Source organism: Clupea harengus, chromosome 2, assembly GCF_900700415.2.
Source record: "Clupea harengus chromosome 2, Ch_v2.0.2, whole genome shotgun sequence".
Lineage (NCBI taxonomy): Eukaryota > Metazoa > Chordata > Actinopteri > Clupeiformes > Clupeidae > Clupea > Clupea harengus.
In genome coordinates this window covers 31,399,308-31,422,412 of record NC_045153.1, presented here as the reverse complement: position 1 = coordinate 31,422,412, position 23,105 = coordinate 31,399,308, and the positions used below count along the sequence as shown (strand labels likewise).

The following is a 23,105-nucleotide window of genomic DNA, read 5'->3' as shown; positions in this document are numbered from 1 at the left end:
TTCCATGACTGATTGTTTTAATTAACTGTTAACCACACCAGGACGGGCCGCTGTGTTCAGCAGATACAGATGATAAATTGGACATGACTCGTGGAAGGAGCATCTGCTGTGCTGTGCACTGTAAGGCAGAGGAGCCCGTTTACCAGTGTAAATCACAGGTGTGCATGTGTCCCATGCAGTGAGACCTTCTTCCTATTCATAGTTGGGCCGCCGGTGAAATATTTAGCTGTCTGAGCGGTTTACAAGTCTACATTTAACCTCAACTCTCTAAGGTCCGGAAGCAGACATCAATAACCAACTGCGTCTTTGATCCCTTTGAGATCTAGCAACTACTCTTTATTAAACTCATATTTATTAACATATCTCACATATATATAGTGCGTGTATATAGTATTCATTCTTCAACTGATTGATTATCCATACCACTTATTTAATTATATATTTTGTTGAAGGCATAGCGTAAGACTTGAAATGGTCCAATTTAAAAAGGCATGTTATATCCTCAATCCAGGGAGTCAGCATTGCAAGAGCAGCGCAACACAGACCTTGGGCAGATGGGGAAGAGGGCAGCTTTGACAATGGGCCTTTGGTGAAAGAAATGAAAGTCTGTCCTTACTGGAGTCATTCTATAAACGGAAGAGAAGGAAAGGAGGAGGGCGGTAAGCTGAACCCCTCAGAGAGAGAGAGGCGGGGGGGGGGGGGTGTAGAGACAGAGAGAGGCAGAGAGAAAGTGAGACAGAAGACCTAGACTGAGGGAGAGAAAGAGCCGATTCCCCGCTATTCTAACACACAAGGACAGCTAAATTCGATAGAAACTGTACCCTGCTGCTGGGGTGAACGGGGTCCTCAGCTGCGGGGTGAAAAAAGCCCAATTAGACAGCCTTGTGTGAAAGCATAGAGAGAGTAGGGCCGAACAGAAACTCATCTGAGCACTAGAACCAACATCACAGGAACTCTGCACATGCCCTAATGACTCCCCACCAGGGGCTGATCAACTTTTGGGATCATTAGCCCCCCATCCCCTCTCCTGCAGAGTGCCGAGGCATCCTGGGCTCTGTGTACCCTCTCAATATCCTCCCAATCCCCAGAGAGGTTATAATTATATTCATTACACTGAGTCCGAACGCCTGGAGGATTACTGGGGAGGTTAACACACTGACGTTGAACGATATTAAATTAACCTCTTTGATTGAGTTTACTTCACCATGCTCTCCAATTAAGAGCCCAACTTTGAGGACAAAGAGGATTTGAACTTGGGCCAGTTGTGCTGCCTCCTCACCCCCCCTCAGCACATGTCTACCCAGAGCTTCACCATCCAACATGGCTGATCAGGGATATGATGACATTTCACTCCTGACCTTGCTTGAAGGGAAGTGCAAACCTTGGGCATCGCATGTGTAGAACATGGACTTGGCTTGGCACCGAATTAACACTTCTTCACACTGCTTCAGTGGAACACTCCCACAGCGTGATGAGTCACACTACAGCCTTCATACAGGAGATGCCTGTTCACTTGTCTGTGTACATCAGGGGGGAAAAAAACTGAATCCTTCATTGCCATGATTTGTAGCAGACAAACTGTTGAAATGTTGGAGTTCTTGTTAAGTTGCTAGACATAAAATAGATGAATAAAGGTACAATGCCTTCGATCTGGCAGTGTCCCATCTTCTTCTTGTTCTGACCACGTACATTAATGAAATGACAGTGTTGCATTAGTCTTTTTGAATCATCGAGCAGATGCTCTGATTGCCACTGAAAGAAGTGCGGAGAACCCAAATATCTCTGTTTATCGTCTGACAATTATGGCACGGTTAACCGTGCTGTCTGCACGGCCACTGTCGGACGCAGTCATGCAGGAATGGATCATTTGCTGAACGGCCAGCATGGCAACATGCTCAGTGTGCCAGTGTGCCCAGCATTGGCAGGACTGGGGCTGACAGGCTGTCAGGCGGTGCTGGGGCTCCCCTGTGGTCTGTGTGCTGGAGCTGAGATGCCCTGGGTTTGCTCACAGAGAGCGGGAGGAACAGGAGGAAAGGCTGCAAGTTGGGAGAAGGACAGAGAAAATAGTGCCATGTGGATTTGCATTGACGTGTATTGAGGGAGAGTGGAGATGGTTCTAAACTTTCCTTTACTTCTTCACCGAGTTGTCTTTAACATTTGTCTTTAATGTCTGGTTCTTAGTCATTTCAAATAAATGTATATGAATATATGATAATAAATATGTGTGTAGTTCATCGATAAAGCCCACTAAATGCTTTGCAGACTTGGTCCAGGTTTGCATGCAGTGGTTGTCTTTGCTAATTGGTTAACACTTGTATGTTTCTCTTTAGTGATTCATTAGCAGGGCACATAAATCATTTAAACATAGTATGGCATCAATACAGGCTGAATTGATTTTGGGAAGCAGTTAATGGAAACCTTTTGGGGAGAAAAGCTAATTAAAATCATATGCAGGTCAAGCGCATTTAATGAGTTTCCATTAGTTTGGTCTAGCTTAGCTTGTGAATTTAAGTACGGTTGAATGCTAAATCTATCCATTGAGCATTGTAATTGACTAGGAATTTTAATGGCTTTTCAAGTTACCTTTTCATAGGCAGGCAGAGCGAGAGGGAGACCATTTATATAAACACTTTACAGCTTTGCCTAATGGACAAGGGAAATAGATACCATACCATTTTTTTCTACAGCATAGCACAGTTTAATGTGGCATGTTGAACTTGCTTTTAGATTGGAAATGCATGTTGTGCCCCACTAATTTATGGTCACATTACAGTAAGTTGAGCTGAACCAGTTCTCCAAAGTGTCTCTACACAAGTGTATGATTTGCTCTCTGCACTCAATTCTTGTGCATTTGATCCATGTCTCCCTAGGGCAGCCTCCTATACCATGGGCCTTTAGTGACTCCAACAGCTTCCCCAATATGTTGGGTGGAAAAGGGAGAGGAAAGGAAGAGTGAGACGTGTGATCTTCAGTTCACTCTTTTCAGTTTACTCTTTTCTCTCTGAAGAGTGAGACATGTGATCTTCAGTTCACTCTTTTCAGTTCACGCCTTTCAGTTCACTCTTTTCAGTTCATGCCTTTCAGTTCACTCTTTTCGGTTCACTCTTTTCTCTCTGAAGAGTGAGACAAGTGATCTTGAGTTCACTCTTTTCAGTTAAATATTTTCTCTCTGAAGAGTGAGACATGGTATATTCAGTTCACTCTTTTCACATCACCCTGTTCTTTCTGATGCTTGAGGTTTTGAGAGTTTTATCTGTGCCTAATATACAGTGAATAACAGTGTTCTATTGTCAGTGTAATGTTTTCCATTTAGTTCCAAAGGTTGCGCTATTTATATTGTTTTTGTCAATATATTTTCTCCCATTGTAACACAGAAATTGCCTGACATTAGTGTGATAAAGTGCATATTGCATGCACACATATTTGTCCTTAAGTGCATATTTGAGTGTGTTGGTTAAAAGAAGGCTTTGTGTACATCAGGGCGTTGTGGTTGTCAGGGCATCTGAGTTCATATGCTAATGCTAATGCTTCATAGCATTTCTTTATTTGTGAACATTCGTACATTGTCAAGTAGCAGTTGGTTACGCTTGGAACTTCTATTATCACATAGCATGTAGCAATATTGAAACAAATATGTGAAATCTAATATTTAGCTTGTTCTATGTATTGCTTGACATTGAACAGCTGTCCTATAAAGCAATATAGGTCATCCTTTAGCATGAACCACATCATGTGATGATATCAGGACAGATTTGAGATATGAGTTATCATGGTTCACTCTTGCTTGGGTTCTGTTGTTAAGTATGGCTAGGGGTGGTGTCACAGCAAGTTAAACACCAAACCAATTAAAGAGACCAGGACATTTGGGGCGCTTCCTAATGAGAGAGAGAGACCAGGACATTTGGGGCGCTTCCTAATGAGAGAGAGATAGAGACCAGGACATTTGGGGTGCTTCCTAATGAGAGAGAGATAGAGACCAGGACATTTGGGGCGCTTCCTAATGAGAGAGAGAGAGAGACCAGGACATTTGGGGCACTTCCTAATGAGAGAGAGAGAGAGACCAGGACATTTGGGGCGCTTCCTAATGAGAGAGAGACCAGGACATTTGGGGTGCTTTCTAATGAGAGAGAGAGAGAGAGAGAGACCAGGACATTTGGGGCGCTTCCTAATGAGAGAGAGAGAGACCAGGACATTTGGGGCGCTTCCTAATGAGAGAGAGAGAGAGACCAGGACATTTGGGGCGCTTCCTAATGAGAGAGAGAGACCAGGACATTTGGGGCGCTTCCTAATGAGAGAGAGGCCAGAATCTGTTTTTGCTTCTTATATCTTAATCTATTTGTTTTCGTCTGGAATAATTAGCTTTGGCATTAAGTCAATTCATTTGCCCTAAATAGTGGCACACATTTTTTTAAGTCCTGATGGCATCAGCCATGGGCTGTCTAAGGAAACGGCCCATTTCTTTGGAGTGAAGCAGAGCCCCGAGTCACCATAGAGCTGAGTTACAGAGACAGAGGGTGGATTTATATACGCTCCTCCCTACAGAAAGCTCCATTTACATTTCTCAGTGCAGATTGGAATTGATCTTTGCCATTAGTCATTTAAAGTGCCAATAACCACAGTTATACATCCTCACACAGCTCAATGATCTCAGACGCATTGAAGTAACATATTTGCAATAGGCCAGCTGTTATTTTGAATTAAGATCCCTACTTAGTCAAACTTGTTTGTACCAGTGGAGGTAATGGTCATTGTGAGACATGTGCAGACTGGGTTAGTGATGTTCTGTGTTGGCGTGCTGGAGTGCAGTTGGCAAACATAGATGTATACACAACTGCCACTGTCAATCACCATAGTGGCTATACAGCAAGTTCTCTGCCAACCGACACTGAACTAATATTTTGAACTCTGATGCATCGTGCGATTTGGACTTTCTCATGCACAGTATTTGAATATCGTTCAAACTAACAAGACTATTACTAATAGAATCCCAAATACACCTCCTAAAAACAATAAAACGATGTTTACAATCTCTATCATTTGGTTAATGTTCAATTTGAAGGGAATGCTTGAACTTGTATAAAGGGTGCACTTCTGCCCATCTAGAATGGTAAGGCTCTCATACCCACTCAGTCTTGCAGACAAACATTTACGTTGTTCTCAGACAGCAGTTGTGTAAATACAAAGCGCAGCCTATTAGAATTCCCACGACGTCCTTGAGATCTTGGCTATGATCACTGATAATAAAGCGCACGTGCTTATTAGAAAGACCCTCATAACCAGAGCACGCAGTGAATCCAGCACAGCAGCACACTACACGCATTCTCCCCATCAGACATGCCCCTTTGGCTGGCATTTACGTCCATAGTCTGAGAGATGCTATCTATTGTGCTAGCGCTGGCCCGAATGGAGTTGCTCTGCCCTTGAGCCTGGAGGAAGAGGCTGCTCACGAGCTGGTCAGCTGAGCTCAGAAGGGGGGCGGGGAGTCTGACTGTTGTCCAGCGCTGGCACGGCACGGCGTGGCCACGCTCACAGCGCTCTGGGCCGCTACACGCGTGGTGATCAGGCAGGCCACGCTCACAGCGCTCTGGGCCGCTACGCGCGTGGTGGTCAGGCAGGCCACGCTCACAGCGATCTGGGCCGCTACACACGTGGTGATCAGGCAGGCCACACTCACAGCGCTCTGGGCCGCTACACGCGTGGTGATCAGGCAGGCTGCGGTGGCCACTGTGTGCGAACATTCTCTTATCAGTAGCCGACCAGTGTGAAGAAACGGATCAGGGGAAGGGAGGACTCAGCCCGCTCCGCACAGAAGGGCCCCAGACCTCCAGCTCACCTATACTAAGCGTGTGTGGCTGGAACTTGCGCAGGGTGAAAAAGTCAACTTTGTGTGTGTGTGTGTGTGTGTGTGTGTGTGTGTGTGTGTGTGTGTGTGCGTGTGTGTGTATGTGGTTGTTTTGTACATATTGTTCTGCTATCTGTCTGTTGTTATACCATGTGCATAAAAGGTTGGGTTGAGAGAAATCAAGACAGCTCAGAATGCAGCTTGTAAGAATGGCTACTTGTATTGCACATCGTCTTGTAATCTTCATCTATTAAATCATCTGGGAACTCCCCTCACCACTTGCACAATTATAGTTCTAATGTGTCATTAATTACACCAAAGTTGTTATTACCCAATGGCTTTCTTAGTGTGAACATTTACTCAGTAAAAATTCAGTCCAGGCCATTCATATTATTCACGCAAATCTAATATCCCCAGACAAATACCCATGCGTTCAATTAATAAAGACAATTTGTCGGGCTGTGGTTGACTTTTCAATGGCTGCATAAAAGCTGTATAATATCTGTTATATTGCTCTACATTTGTGTTCTATCCCATCCCCCGGCGATCGGAAATGATTGCTATGAAGTCCTGTATCACTGTGTTAAACTTTGGGGGCCTTTTGAACGTTCCAGCACCTGATTCTGTTGAAGTGACAGTTTAACCAATGTTATGCTTCCAAATAATACATCACCATGAAATAATGCAGGAGAAAAATGGCTGAGTCTCACACTGTGAATCGATTTCACCGGCTGGAATTCGATAAGAGAGACTAACATCATACAAAATACTTCGCAGACACAATCTATTTGCATGGGTGGTAGGACTATTACGTCTGAAAGTGTCCTCAATATTTCTGTGTTCTGTGGTTATTAGATCAAGCTTTGATGTTTTATGCTCTCCGGCCTAGAGAAATATATCACTGTGAGATGTGTTCCTTGGCAGTCTCCTAGTGGATGGCTGAGATGGCTGAGATCCCGTGTCAGTGTTGGCAGGGCCGTGGAGCATGCGACCCCCAGTCATCCACAGGGTCATGTGACTTCTCTCATTAGCAGGAGTAATGCAGACTAATGAGGCATGGGAAGAGGTGGGATGGATGGAGGTTGTCCAGGTTATCTAACCTCTCCCGCACCCCCCACAGGTCCCTCCCTGGTGGGCATGGTACAGAAGGACTGGGCGTCCCAGAACAGTATCGCCCTCTCCTGGAAAGAAGCTGAACAGCCCTCGCTGCCCGTGGTGGACTATGAGATCAAGTATTATGAGAAGGTACAGCAGCTCTCCACAGCAGACACTGAACGCTCTTCAGGGCAGTTAGCCTGTAATCAGAAGCACAAGCTGTGTTGTCTATTGAATCTTACATTAGTTAGAATAACACTGCATTCTATTATAGCCCCCAACCCCCACCCCCAAACCCCCCACCTTCAGTCTCTGTGAAAGCCAGACAGCCTCGTGCACAGCTTGGGTAGATGTGTTGTCTGATGGAGAAGCCTCATGGTCACATGTCTGTTCTGGAATGTTCCTCAGGAGCACGAGCAGCTCAGCTACTCCTCGACCCGCAGCAAGATGCCCAGCGTCATCATCGCCGGACTCAAGTCGTCGACGGTCTACGTCTTCCACATCCGTGCACGGACCCCCGCCGGCTACAGCAGCTACAGCCCCAAGTTTGAGTTTGAGACTGGGGACGAGGGTAAGGCTCTGAGCAGGCTGCCCCATCTGGTGGGTAGTTCCTCCTGCGTAGCGCAGAGGCTCGTGTCGGGCCAGGTCTTTTCCTTGTTGCATGGCAGACTCAGCTCTGTGCGGCTCCAGCCCTGCTCAGCCACATTGAATATTCATCTGCAGAATAAAGGATAATCACATTTGGAAAGGGAAAAGGGTGTTGGCATTTATTGCCATTATGCCACCCAGATAGAGGGGATGTTCACTGGCTCTCAACAATAAACTCCAATGGTTTGAGAACAATCAAATTAGAGCCACTGGAATGTAGACAGAAAATTATCCTATTATGTTTATAACCTCGCCAGCCAACTCACCAACTCGCTTGCTTACAGTACCCCAAGCACTTAAGCAATCAGTTTTATCTTTCTGTTTTATTTTTTTCTTCTTATTATGATTTCATATTTGACACCATGCCATAAATACCTCTCTGGTAATAAATAGGTAGTCTTCAGGTCATTGAACATTTTTCTCATTCCACCTCTCCATGGTTATGTGAGCTGATACTGAGGCGAGGGCTGCTGGTCAGGGGAGAGGTAGAGAGAGGGGGATTGTAAGGAGCGAGGGTTTGTGAAAATACTTTTCTGTGAATGGAGCAGAGGGCTGCCCGACCCCCACGCCGTGCTCTGACATGACAGCCCCCCAATGGCTCATCTTCCCTGCGTAAAGCACTCATTAACACACTGCAAATCAGACAAGCTCCATTAATTAGACCTTTTTTCTAGAGAGCGCAAGAAACCCATCTTGGGTTAAAGTTCCTGTGAAGTAATCTGCTATTGAGATCTGCAGTCCCCCTCTTCATCAAAGGGAGGCTGCTAATTACCACTGTCCATCCCTGTCGCCCAGCATCAGAGCTCCCCCATTCTGATTCCCCTCACGCGCGCTCAGTGTTGATCCCTCCCCCCCTCTCTCTCTCTTTCTCTCTTTTTCTCTCTCTCCTTTCTTCTGTTGTTTTTGTTTTCCTTTTCCTGCCATTGATTGATTGATTCGTATCATTTTTTTTTTCTGAAGATTTCTATTTTCAGCCATCTGGTGTAGCAATGGGAAATTGAACAAATGTGTGGATGTCAAATCAAGCTTTAGTTAAATAATGACTTTTTAAATGTTAATTTCAGGGTGAATTGCATCTCTAAGAATGCAGAAGGTATTATGAATTCAATAAAGTCTACGGCATCTCATTCAGTTACCAGTCAGAAAAAAACAATCATTACCACAGTATCATAATTGATCATATTTTATGCCTAGACAGTGCAGGTTACAATGCGATGTGTACAAGACAGCAGTAGCGCTAGTATTAGCGTCTATTATGAGTGCATTGTTCAGAGTATGAACTATGATGTTGAAGGGTAAAGCTGTGGTTTGGTATGTGGACAGTATGAATCTGGCAGTGTGTGTGGGGTCTGAGCTAGAATTGAAATGGGAGTTTTTTGTTAGCTGTGTTGAAGAACATTGCTGAGATCTGACGGGCTTGTTGTGGTGTGATTTACCTGTACTTAGACTGTGTCTCTATGTGTGTGTGTGTGTGTGTGTGTGTGTGTGTGTGTGTGTGTGTGTGTGTGTGTGTACATCTACTGATTCACTTGGCTGTAAATACTTGCAGTGTTTGTGTTGTTGTGTGAGACATAATAGGCTCTTTATTAATATTTGGATGCTGTGGTGTTGTAATTAGTATTGGTCATTCCAAATAAATGAATCAAATGTGTGTGTGTGTGTGTGTGTGTGTGTGTGTGTGTGTGTACATCTACTGATTCACTTGGCTGTAAATACTTGCACAGTGTTTGTGTTGTTGTGTGAGACATAATAGGCTCTTTATTAATATTTGGATGCTGTGGTGTAATCAGTATTGGTCATTCCAAATAAATGAATCAAATGTGTGTGTGTGTGTGTGTGTGTGTGCCCTAGCACACACTTTGGGATGTGACCTGTGTTCTGATGTGTTTCTCCCCTCAGCCTCAGACATGGCTGCCGACCAGGGCCAGGTGTTGGTCATTGTCACGGCTTCCGTTGGCGGCTTCACACTGCTAGTCATCCTCACTCTGTTCTTCCTCATCACAGGACGGTAAGAGCCATACACACACACACACACACACACACACACACACACACACACACACACACACACATTACATATTATTACTAACGTTTCATGCTTTCAAAAATGAAAGCTTGTGGTCTGAATTGCATTGACTCATACATCTGCAACATACTGTGCGTAAGAGAAAAATGGCTGCCACTGCTTGACACAGGAGTTCTTAATTGTGTTGTCCATAATTATTGGGTATCAGGACATCTTATCCTGCTGATGCCAGAGTTACCACATAGCTGAGTGGTCCTTTGAAGGCATTATGTACAAATACCAAAAAATGAATTGAATTATGAATTATGTCATTGTCCAAGAACTGATATGGATAGTGATTAAACTTTCATCTATTTGTAAGGTGTCTGTGTATATGAAATTATAACACAGTTGATTGAAACTCCCCATGCATTGTATTGTGTTGTCAGTGGAACTAACGAGGGGACTGGCATGGAACTAATGAGCAAGGTTCTCCTTATTAACGGCAGACATGAATGAATGGAAAGTAAAATTGTACCCTTTTGGGCAAAATCGTGAGTAAATCAAATTAACTGCTATGGTGGTACACGGCCATTTCCTACTGCCTACTATTAAAATATCAGACATATGGTGTAAGTGTGTCTGTGCGTTAGTGTGAGTGTGTGTGAGTTGTACATTTTAAATGTACTTTTTAATGCTTGTGGCGGCTGCATATAAGACCTACAGCATATATTTCCAATATTGTGCATCCAAGCAAGATCTATCCATGTGATTCATCTCTTCGGCTGAGAGATATTAAGAGCACATCAGCATATATTCGAATCGATGCACCATTTGCGCCACAGAGCCCCAGATTAGTGGCTTTTAATGTGATTAAGCAATTCTGTCAGCAATATTGTTGAATTGCAATACAAATCCTGTGCAGAGAAAAATATGCCTTGAAGATGTATTTCAATAGCATTCTTTTTTTTTAATGATCACAAAGTTAATACTGCACTCTGCTGGAATAAGTACCTTTCCATTCTGCAGAACCTAATTGACTTAACCTTGTTATAGCGCTGGTGTAATTAGAAATTGATTCACCAAGAGAATGGAAACTAATGTGGGTATTTATTTGAACCATTATAATACATATCCTGAAATAGCAATCAAAAGAGGTGGATCTACTCTGACCTTATCCAGCTGGATTTTGGGTAAGGACCCTGTGACCATATGCTCAGTGACGTGTAGTTTAATTCTCGCTCTCATTTCTGTGTGTGTGTGTGTGTGTGTGTATGTGTGTGTGTGTGTGTGTGTGTGTGTGTGTGTGTGTTTGTGTGTGTGTGTGTTGTGTGTGTGTGTGTGTGTGTGTGTGTGTGTGTGTGTGTGTGTGTCTAAATGTGATTACCTGTTATTTTGCAAGTAATTCGGCAACCCCCTAAAATATATCAACACACAGCACTCCCCCTTCATCTCAAAGCACTTTCTGTTTCCTACCTACCACTGTTATTATAAATATCCAATTCAGTGGTTCGGCACTCAGGATGACTTAAAACAACTCAGTGAACACATATCTGGGTAGAGCAGGAGAGAGAGAGAGAGAGAGAGAGGGAAAAGGAGAGAAACACAGGGAAGCAGAAATGGCCAGCCCATCCCTCAACACTTCCAATTCATTGCCCAGTTTTTCCAGCTAATTTAGTGCCATGTGTGGAAGCCATGGAGGCTGCTGCGGCTCCAGCTAGTTGTGCGTGAGTGATGTTGGGGTGGGAGGGAGGGAGGGAGGGAGGGAGGGAGATGGGGTCTCAGGGCCCCCAGACGCCCACAGGCCCACCGCTGGGACTGGGCTTCTCCCTCCCACAGCCAGCTCTCTCTGCCTGGGTCACAGCCCACACCGGGGAGCCAGCGCCACAGTCAGGGTCTGAAATGTACACCATTGGTTGGTTAGAGGCATATTCAGGGCTGATGTGATGAAGTGAGTTTTGGTAGTGGAGTAAATGCTAGGCCTTATTTTCTAGACTGGCACTGTGTTACATTTACATTTACATTTAGTCATTTAGCAGACGCTTTTGTCCAAAGCGACGTACAAGGGAGAGAATATTCAAGCTACGAGCAATAGAACCTGGTGTAACAATAAATAAATACTACTTTACATTAGAAATATAACAAAATGAAATAAAAAGAAAGAAAGAGTGCAGAAGTGTAACTGCTGTAATTGCAAGTTACGCACTAGTCGAAGTGCCAGTTAGGACGGGAAGTGCTCTCTGAAGAGTTGGGTCTTCAAAAGCTTCTTAAAGGTAGAGAGGGACGCCCCTGCTCTGGTAGTGCTGGGCAGCTCATTCCACCAACGTGGAACTACAAATGAGAATAGTCTGGACTGCCGTGCTTGCACAGACGGCAGTGCCAAACGACGCTCACTAGAAGAGCGCAGCATCCTGGGTGTAACATTTGCCCTTACAAGAGCATTTAGGTAGGTGGGAGCAGAACCATCAAGCACTCTGTAGGCAAGCATAAGTGACTTGAACTTAATGCGAGCAGCTACAGGCAGCCAGTGGAGGTCAATGAGTAGCGGGGTGACGTGTGCCCTCTTCGGTTGGTTGAACACCAGACGCGCCGCCGCGTTCTGGATCATTTGTAGTGGTTTCACCACGCAAGCCGGCAGGCCCGTTAGGAGGGCGTTGCAGTAATCAAGGCGTGAATTCACCAAGGTTTGCACCAGCAGCTGGGTGGCATACTGGGTTAGGTACGGCCTGATTTTGCGGATGTTGAATAGCGCAAAGCGGCAGGACCTAGAGACAGAGGCAATGTGGTCCGTGAAAGTCAGTTGGTCACTGTGTTGGCACTGTGTTGGCACTGGGTTGGCACTGGGTTGGCACTGTGTTGGCACTTGGTTGGCACTGGCATGTTTGGAACTTGGGAGTCTTGGGTGGAGTGCTGTGTCAGGCCTGACAGATTTAGATATATGTTCTTGCACACTTGTTTCCTCGTCTCATTGTGCTGTGCACACTTGTTTCCTCATCTCATTGTGCTGTGCACACTTGTTTCCTCATCTCATTGTGCTGTGCACACTTGTTTCCTCATCTCATTGTGCTGTGCACACTTGTAAATCACTGACCGGTACACTCTCCTAGGTCTGCTCCATTTCACCTAACCCATTTATGCTTACTGCTCATATGGGAGTTTTGTGCTGCGTGAACAAAAAACAGAAAACAGCCTCCTTTCCATCCTCCAACACCAGGGAAAGACTTTGCAATTTCATTTATAATTTGGCCCTCTATTAGAGAGCAGGAAACAACTTTGAAATTGCTTTAACTTTGTGGAGCACAAAAAAGCCCAAAAGATTTTTCTAGTTAACTGTGAACAACTCCAACTTGATTGGCTACTCACTGAAGGATTTTGTGTATTCCTCTTCAAATTCAAATGGCTGCACATTAAGGAAATCTTTACAGGTCCTCCTCCCAGGTCCTCATGGCAGGCAATCTGTAAAAGGTCAAAAGTTGAAAGTTATAATTGTAGAGCGGTAAGTGTGTTTTTAGAATCCTACCGTGCCACTGAAGTCTGCGCTCTTGCGATCTGTTTTACTGACTGCGTTGGTGTGGCTGTCTCCTCTTCCGTAAAAAGCCCCATAAATATCTGCGCTAACAGAGAAACTAGAGGTCATCTCATATTTATTTGCCCCGAGTTTCGTTTTGCATTGAGTGTGTGGGTGTGTGGAGCTTTATAATGTCACTGGGAAATAGCTGAAGCAGGCAGTTTAGAGTGTGGAACAGTGGTGCCTAATGGGAGAACATCATTCAACCTCTCAAAGCATTGAGTTCACATGCACAGAAAGAAAGTCCATACCATCCCTTTTTCAGTTCCCCATACACACACACACACACACACACACACACACACACACACACACACAACCCGTACGTATATGTATTAGCTCCTCTAAGCCTGTACAAAGATGTCTGCAGCAGCTGTAGTCAGCAGCTTCACCTGCCGGTGTGAGACAGACCCTCCTAATCACAGCCGTGTGTGGAGAAACAAGGCTTAGGTAACCATTACGTAAGCCCAGGTCACATGTGAGGGGAGCAGGTTTCCAGTGCCTTGTAACCTTGAGAAATAAGAAAATGTCCGAAAGCAAGGATCTTTTCTTTTTCTTTTTTAATTTAAGAGAGTATCATCTAGTTTAATATGTCTTTCTTTAAGTCTTACTCAAAAGCCCTTTACCACTACCCTTTTCCCGAAATATTTCGTTTTGGTCACATGCATGCTTGCCGCATGGTGTCCAAGATATTCTGGATAAGAGAGAACATCTGACACGGCTTGAGAAAAATGAATCAATGACCAAATGAAACATTGCTTTCCCCCTCCCCAGCCTTCTCCAGCAGTATCGACTGGAACCTCATTTCTTTTCTTAGTTCATAGAGTAAATATAGCAGGGCTCTGTGAGCGGTCCGGAGGCCCCTCTCCTTCAGCGGACGGCACCCAGGGCTGGGGGGCTACGGCAGGGGTGGCAGAGGCACATGTCGCCGGTGTTTTAATGAATTGAGTGACCCCATCAGCGGAGGTCGATAGTGCCACTTCTTATTCCTCCACTCCTCCTTCAGCAGACGAGAGCGAGCGAGCTATCTGCTCTGTCCATCAGCAAGCTTCCCTCCATCCGTGTGACACGCGGCACTAATCTGACAGCACACATCATGTTGCCCCCCACCCCCTGTCTGTCTGCCTGCCTGCCTGCCTGATGCAAGGCCCTGCTCTCGCCACAGTCCTGATGGTCAGTTACAATCAGGGAGGACACACGTGTGGCTCTTTCACCTCAAAATGGTGCTAGACCAGCTAAATCTCACCTCAGGTTAAATTCAAAATGCCCTTTTACATTTTGCCATGACCTTTCTAGTTAGCATTATTGTTTTTAACTGTAATTATTTAAAACCCACTGACAGGCTGGTCAGTACAGAAAGCACGTCTGACAATTGAATGTATTGTCCAGATGAAGTTTTAAGGGCTCTCAAGAAAATCCTCGTGGTGGCAAATCCAGGCTGAAGATCACTAATGTAATCATCACTCATTTCTGCAGCCCCGCCCTGGTGAGGCCTCTAACGTTGATGTGTGATGCTTCCTGAAGAAGTTGGTGGTCTCTGTCTCATTGCCTTTCTGTCAGCAGCCTTGGTGAGGAACTGTCGTCTTTTCCATAGCTCCAGACAACAGGACCGCAGCTGTCTGCTACCATGGCAGCAGTGGAGGACATGCTGTCAGTCAAAGACAGCAGAGATACAGAGTGCACAGACTCACAGACACACACGCACACACGCACACACACACACACACACACACACACAGACACACACACACACACACACACACACACACATACACACACACACACTCACAAATACACACACACACACACACACACACACACACACACACACACACACACACACACACACACACACACACACATACACACATACACACACACACACACACACACACACACACACACACACACAGACAAACATACACACACATACACATACACAGAGACACACACACACACACACAGACAAACATACAGTCCCGTGACAGTTACAATAATCATCAAACTAAGAATAAGACTGGGACGGGTCTAGTTCCTTCTCTCTGCGTTTGTGGCATCTCCTCAAGGACTTTCTCTATCCTTAAAACCACCTGTGTTTGTTATGTTCCCAAAGTTAAGATGTCTTTCCACAGAATTGGGATAAACAGACTTCCTCTACACTTTGCACTTTCTACACACACACACACACACACACACACACACACACACACACACACACACAGATAGAGACACACTCAAGTTGTTTGTTTTGTGTTGCGTTCATACAGACAGACACACACACAGACACTGTAACTCGGTCACTGCTTATATAAGAACAGAAACACTCACTGACACACACACTCACTGACACACACACTCACTGACAACACAAACTTTTAGCTGTCCTACCACCCAGCCCTCTGTGCTGTCTCCACTCAGCTGCGTGCCATTAGCTGTAAAGTCTTCCCTGGAGCTTCCCCTGCTTCTCCAGCGAGCAGCACGCACCTCTCTCTCTCTCAGCCCAGCGCAGCGCAGGGATGGCTGGGACGCCGGCCTCCTCCACGCATGCAAGCACTAATGGGCTTCCTAATTGCTTTATCTGGGAGATGGGTACACGGTGAGGTGTCTCCAAAGGAAGCTTCTTCTTTCCTAAGGGTCTCCTAGCAAGGCCCGTTACCCGTCCTGGAATGGATCACGGAGGAAAATCTTAATTGCATCCAGAAGCATGTGATAAAATTAATTAAAGTGGGTTCTAGCTTGAGTGTATATACCAGAGGGCTGGGAGAGATACACTCAGAAATATGATGATATTTCATGGGGAGCAAACCTTTTTTAAAGTGTGTGAAGAGTGCTATGAATAGCGCGGGCCTCATCTGCTGAGATGTAAATGTGTGAGGTGCTGTAATGAGGGGAATGAGGCTCGATGAAATGCAGAGAGCACGACGCAGCGCTAATCTTGTTCTTCCTCCAAGTGCTTGTACGCGGAAGTTGAAAAAAAAATCAAGAGAAGTGTTGGAAGAGCTCAGTCCTCTACGTGTGTGTGTGTGTGCCAGTGTGTGTGCATGCCAGTGCCTCAGTTGGGTGTTCAGAAAGTAGTCAATCAGCACACTAGTCACACAATCTTTCAGACATTTCCATATTTATTTTTATTTATTTTTTTCCTACATTCTCTTGACTGAATTCCCATCTTTTTTTGTATCCATTTTTTGTCACGGCTGGTTTGACTAATACCTTCATGGCAATAAGGTAAGTAATATGTTTGCTGACAAGGTTTGCAGAGGGCAAATGTCCACATATGTTAATCTCTCCTGGAGAGCTCTGGGGTCTGCTCTGAGAGGCTGCCCAGACCAGAGCACTACCAAGGACATGGAAATGGTGCTCTAGTCTGAAAGCCTTTTCCCATCAGTGTGTCCCTGCAGTTCTGTTATAGATTTAGCCCACAGTGCAAACAACACCACATTCACAGAAGTTTGTTTTTGAATGCGTTGCTACAGGTCCTGTATTCTTCCTATTTCCTCAGTCTCTCCCTCCACCCACTGATTAAATCTGTAGCCAAAGATTATGGGGAAGAGCAGTGACATGTCTGTCATCTGAAAGGAACCAGGATTTGTTTCCAGATTCCGGATGATTATCAGTGGCAGTGTAGTGTCCATGTGTGTTTTGATGGCGTGTCATGGCTGATCTTTTCCTGGTGTCTGTTTCTCTGGCAGGTGTCAGTGGTACATAAAAGCCAAGATGAAGTCGGATGACAAGCGGAGGGCACAGTATCAGAATGGCCACGGTGAGTGTTTCTCTGCCCAAAAAGCCTCTTCACTCACACAGCCCCTACTGAGCTTATATTAGAACATGACTCATCTGGCAGCCATTATTTCCAACAGACACAACTCACTCTGAATCTCAAAGATCAGTATATACTGATATTCTACATCGCTTAACACCTCTTTATAACTCAAATACACATTCAAATAGAACTGTTTACTGTGGGTCTTTAGAGTTATGCTCACTGATGAATAACAAAAAAAAATACTTCCTGGAAAAAAAAGGCAAAACAGCAATTCCAATCCCCCGCTCCCCTCAAACACTGGTTGTCAGGACGACAGCCTCTCAGTGAATGACAGCCATTCCGCTGGGGCATCTGGGATTTGCATGCCATTCATTCCAATCTAAAACTCAAAGTAGTACAAAGTTAAAAGTTTAAAGGAGTTCCATTTGTTGTTTTGTTTGTTTTTTTCTTCATTGGTGCCTTCCATGTCTGAATTCTAAAGCAGTCTTGAAATCATGCGCTACACTAAAGGCAGTAAACAAATCAGCCCGAGTGTGGAGCCGTCACCTCCCGTCCTCCACTCCACCTGGGCCACGCAGTCCCCTCCCACAGGCATTCACCTCAAGTCTTTCCTTACCGTTCAGCTGCAAAGAGCCACATTTCAAGTGAAATTTCTCTCAGCCCCTTCCTTATTCTCACTAGCACTATTTGGTCTTGACCCCCTCTGCCAGTGATTTTATCATGCAGAAGAGCACGCGCCAAAGCAAGTGCTGCAGACGATGAGCAGAACTGAGTCTGAATGAAGTGTGAATTAAGGTGATTGATATGAGAGGGACAGAGCAAATTCATTACATCTCCTCCCCAACTTGTGTTTCGAACGCCGTTTGGTTAGTCACAACAGGTCCCAGGTCTGTGTTTCGAACGCCATTTGACTAGTCGCAACAGGTCCCAGTGGCAGCAATATGATTTCCACTCACCGTCAGAATTAGCTTTCTATATTCTGTGTGTGGGATGCAGGGGATGTTTTGGGGTATTGATACATTTTCATATTACCCATTTAATACTTTTATAAATATGTATACTCTTTAAAACAACGTCAAAGGTATATAGATATAATGATACCTAACAGTGTTTTGTATTTTGAAAAAGTGACTGATCTCTTGAGAGACAAAGCTGTCGTTACTTGAGGCATTCCCAACCATCCCACGTACTGTATGTCCTTAATGAGCTGCAGACAGTGGCTACACAGAGTGTTGTTTTTAAATGTGTTTGAACAGCCACGTGGGTTGATCAGATGGGACCTGGGGTACTTAATGAGACTGGGGTGACTAGGCTAGAGATGAATAAATGCCAGCACACTTTGACAGACACAAGGGGCCATCTTTTGAGAGTGGCTATGACAAGAGGCAATGGCAAGCACCATCAGCATATTTGCAAATTTGACACACACCACATCAGAATTGGGCAAGGGCTGCACTTTAGATACTGGACTGCACAAAAGCTCTGGTTGTGGTGTCAGGCTCGATTACTATATTCCATCTGAACGCATTTGATATTCATATTATGTACATTTACACACAGTTATTTAGCAGGCACTCTGATCCAAAATGACTTAATTTTTTTTTTTTGTAGGTAAGCTCCTTGGGAATCAAACCAATGATCCTGTATTGTGTTGACTTGATCAGAATACTGTGTAACAGGCAGGCTGTAACTGGGTGCTGTGCACTCTCTGTATTTGTGTCTTTGTCTGTCTTGAACACACTGAGTGCAGACATTGTTAACGGCTTGCCTTTGGAATGGCTTGCTAATGCTGAAATCGGTTTCCTGTATTTCAAAGTGGGATGCTGTTTAGTTGGACAATTTAAAAAAAAAAATCTTTGATGCTAAACAGATTGTATTACTTACTTTATTGTTACAGTGATGATAACCCATCATGATGATATTTATTGAAAATGTTTATAGCATTGTATTTGACTAATGTGGTGTTTTGTGCACGTGTGGCTGTCCAGTCTTGGAGAAAGATGGCCATCATGTGTGTTATTATGTATTATTCATGGCCTGATTTGGCATGGCTGCTAGGGGCGCTAATGCATTGCAATTAGTTTTATTCAGACTTGGCAGAAAACAGCTGACATCCCCACATCAGGAATACACAGCCAAAGTCAAAGGAGCAGCTCTGAGTCATATCAGTATTCCATAGGGACGCCAACAGCCATATTACTTCCCCCTAAATAGAGCAGAGAAATCTTAAAGGCATATTTACAAACAGAGGAACTAATCACTCGTTTGAGCCGTGTTGCCCTTCACCCAGATATGAAGCAATTACAAACTAGTGGGCAGTAGGCAGCTTTCAGTCCACTTGGGGTCAAGTTAGGGCCTTTTGTTGGCTTCCAAGCTCCTTGTTTCCAGGCCATTGACTGGACCTGCACCTCAGAGCCCTATCCAGCTCTGTGTTATATTATTACATAGCAAGAGACTGAACAGAAAGAGTCCTAACCAGCTCTGTGTTATTACATAGCAAGAGACTGAACAGAAAGAGTCCTAACCAGCTCTGTGTTATTACATAGCAAGAGACTGAACAGAAAGAGTCCTAACCAGCTCTGTGTTATATTATTACATAGCAAGAGACTGAACAGAAAGAGTCTTATCTGAACAGAAAGGAGAAATGCCCCTTCAGTCACCAAGAAGTCATTGGAATCGCAGAAGTGCGAGCTGCAAAAGTGAATTGCTTCAGTTTTAGATTCCAATGGAGGCCTAACAATACACAATAAACAACATGTTTTTATTTAGTTTTTAGCAACTGTTTTCCTATATTGTATAATGTTATATTTAAAAGGTTTAGTTTGTTTTTATTCTATTTTTTAATTGATAATATTCAGTCATTGTATATTCATTCTTGTACTGTAGAGAATGCCTTCAGTAACAGCACAGGCATCAGTATTTCCTCTCTAACGCGTGTACATTTCCTGTGCCTCCTCTGCAGGGCCGTTCCCCGGCATCAAGACATACATTGATCCCGACACCTATGAGGATCCCACCCAGGCTGTGCATGAATTTGCCAAAGAGATCGACACTTCACGCATCCGCATTGAGCGAGTGATTGGAGCAGGTGGGTTTGTGGGCCCCTGGGCCCCTGGGCCACGACTCCCAGATGAATGTGTTCATACCTCTCTGATGATGTGAGGCTTTCAATCCTGCGGCGTAGTCTGAAAAAGATTACATCCTGATTTCAATTTAGAGACAAAGACAGTTAGAAAGCTGTTGTATTTTTTCTGCTGCTTGTTTAACACATATCTTCCAAATCTAAATTAACTTGACTTTTTTCTCAAAATAACTGAGTAGACTTTGAGACATCCTACGACAAATATTGCACTTCGATTACATTTCAACCATCAAAGCCATCAAACACTGTAAACCTCGTGTACTGCATCAAGTTCCATGATTGCCATCTAGTGGATTGTGTGTGCTATGGCAGTTTACTCTTTTCTAGTCATGAATGACCCAGAACAGTCTGGTACCATTACAGTGCGAGTGGAGTGGGCTTTTGACAGCCGTCTGGAGGAGGCTGTGACTGAAAGATGGTGACGTGTGTGACAGGTGAATTCGGGGAGGTGTGCAGCGGGCGCCTGCGGACCCCCGGGAAGAAGGAGATCCCCGTGGCCATCAAGACCCTGAAGGGGGGCTACGTGGAGCGACAGCGAAAGGACTTCCTCAAGGAGGCGAGCATCATGGGACAGTTCGACCACCCCAACATCATCAGGCTGGAGGGTGTGGTGACCAAAAGTAAGGGCTGTTGCTAGAACCACCTTTCTAACACACAGCACCCCCCCCCCCTGTGAGGTGGGCGAGGGAGCCTGTGTGAAGCCAGCAGTGTCTCAGTGCAGATCCACATTAGCATTCTACGGAGGTGCGGCCGGTTCCCCAGTGCAGCTCTGGAAGGATTCTTCTTGTATCCTTCTCCTTATCATTGCAGATGAGGTCCATCTTACAATATTAGCCATCCCCTCCCTGCTTTGCAGCCACATTTAAACAGCTTCCAGCCAACAAAGGCGCTGAGCTGAGTGATCAGAACAGCCCTGTCTCTAGATCCGTCCAAACCAGCCGGCTGCTATTTCAGCCTCAACTCACACCTGCTGTGAGCGGAGGGAGGGACAGAGAGATGGGGAGGGAGAAAGAGAAAGAGAGAGAGAGAGAGAGAGAGAGAAGGGGGGATGGAGTCCCAGAGGTGCCTCTAGATGTGAAAGCTGGGGAAGAAGAGCTGTCACATGTCTGTTGGGGTGTCGGAGGGAATTAATAAATAAATAAATCGCTCCCGTTTAGAGCAACAAAGGAGCATTACTGATGCATGGAGAGGCTGCAGAGCTCTGCTGATGAAGACTTTGCACCGTTGAAGAGCCGCTTTACACTCGGAAACAAAAGCCCTCTTTAGGTCCTTTCCTGTATATCAGTTGTTGTGGCAATGGGGTTATTGGCAACCAAGCAGTGGTGTACTGTACAGCATGGGCCACAGGATAATGACTGCTCCCCCTAATCATAGTGGGTGCCCTCAAGTGTGAACCTGTGCTGCAATGTGATTTGGATGGGAATTGGTTGGGATCATCAGAATCCTTTAAAATTCCCATCAGGTCCTCCCCTTCTTGTAAAATAAGCACTGGCTCTCTGACGAAGCCATCTGTTTCAATTATGACCGTGTTTGTGTTATCAATCAAGCTGAGAGAGCGCCAGTCACCTGAGCAGGGACGGGAGCGGAGTGCAGGTCCAGATAATCACAGAACGATGGAACAAGGGTGAGGGATTACTGGGATGATAAATAAGTGCTTAGTCAAGCAGGAACCACTCAGATTGCAGAGGACTGTTCTTTTTTTTTCATTAGAGGAGACACCTCTTAACACTGCAAAATCAGAAGTGCACCAAGCCCTTTCATGAGATAAATGGACTGATTGTTTTGCCAGAAGGTAATATATCTTGCTTTTGATGGCACAGGGACAATAATTGATCTCTCCCCCTCCGGGTGACAAATAATATTGGTCTTTTCAATCCATTAGCACTCCAGTGCACCCGTTGGCAAGAGCAGCAGTGACTGCAGTCATTACCAAGAGGCAGTAATCGCTTTGTTTGCGTTTGAGACACTTTCCCACGTCACTCCAAGTTCAGAAAAATGAGATCTAAACAGCAGGAGGAGGAGGAGGGAGGAAGCCAGAAGGGGCATCTAAGGTTCCCTGTGCACAGCTGAGACTCGCGTTAGAGACGCTGCCAATGTTCAGGGCCAGGGAGGGGAAGGCGGGTCAGTGCCTGAGCTTCAGAACGAGTTTAAGTCTGAAAGCTTTGGCATGGTTTTCTCCCCTTTTTTCCATTAGAAAAACACTCAGCATAGCGCGCGTGAGACTTGAGATTACGTTCCAGATCTATTTGTGTGTGCATACCCTTTCCCATCCATCCTGAAGGACTGCTCAGCAAATACAAGGCACCTTTTGGTTTTGACACGAGGAAGTGTGCTTATCAGGGGACAGCTGCATGTGACACAGCGAGTGAGTCATCAGTGGCGTCTGTCACATCCCTCCATATGCCATCCGCTGGCAGCGCGGCGGCGCGCGGCCTTTCACGGCACAGTGCACAGCAGCCCTCACACGCACGGCCACTGTAGCGTGCAGTCGCCAATCTGCTGGGTACTGCTCAGCCCACCTCCCCCTATTCTCCCTGTGTGTTTCTCTTTCCCTTCTTCCTTCAGGCCTGTCTTTATATCTTTCCCTTTTTCTCTCCCACTCTCTTTCTTTCTCTCAATCACGTACCCTGTTGTGAGTAACTTGTAAGTTTCTTCTCTCTTTTAACAGCTATACACTGGCACTTTTTTTACACCACTTCTGTGTTTTTTTTTTCTTTTCTGAGAAAAGAAAAACTTGCTTTGGCATCCTTCTGCAACCCCTTTCCCTTCAACCTTCTGAGATAAAGCCATCTGTTCCCTTCACATACCAGTACCTTTCAACCTCTTCAGAGACCAATTAAGAAATGCAGGTACTGAAGTGCAACTCTGTTTCACCTGTGCAGCAAGAAAGCGCAATGCTTTTAGATTTGCACCTGTTTGTGTGAACATACATACTTTCAAAAATCCTCAGTAAAAACAAGTTGTCATTGATATGCTGCCTGACTAAAGACACGGTAGTTTGCTCTGCACAGTAGTAACAGAATATTGGGCGGAGCCGTCTCC

The 23,105-nt window shown here is 45.1% G+C and overlaps 1 protein-coding gene across 2 annotated transcripts in view; it reads left to right on the top strand.

The window, feature by feature from the left end:
- Positions 1 to 23,105, top strand: part of LOC105893398 (ephrin type-A receptor 6) — a 124,434-nt gene that overhangs the window by 93,230 nt on the left and 8,099 nt on the right. Inside the window, exons 6-11 of one of the 2 annotated variants that reach the window (XM_031560967.2) lie at positions 6,963 to 7,087; positions 7,346 to 7,508; positions 9,485 to 9,593; positions 16,848 to 16,918; positions 19,884 to 20,009; positions 20,498 to 20,683. In XM_031560967.2, coding sequence (XP_031416827.1) covers positions 6,963 to 7,087; positions 7,346 to 7,508; positions 9,485 to 9,593; positions 16,848 to 16,918; positions 19,884 to 20,009; positions 20,498 to 20,683 — 780 coding nt within the window. The remainder of the gene's footprint in view (positions 1 to 6,962; positions 7,088 to 7,345; positions 7,509 to 9,484; positions 9,594 to 16,847; positions 16,919 to 19,883; positions 20,010 to 20,497; positions 20,684 to 23,105) is intronic. The other variant, XM_031560988.2, reaches the window with a different exon arrangement.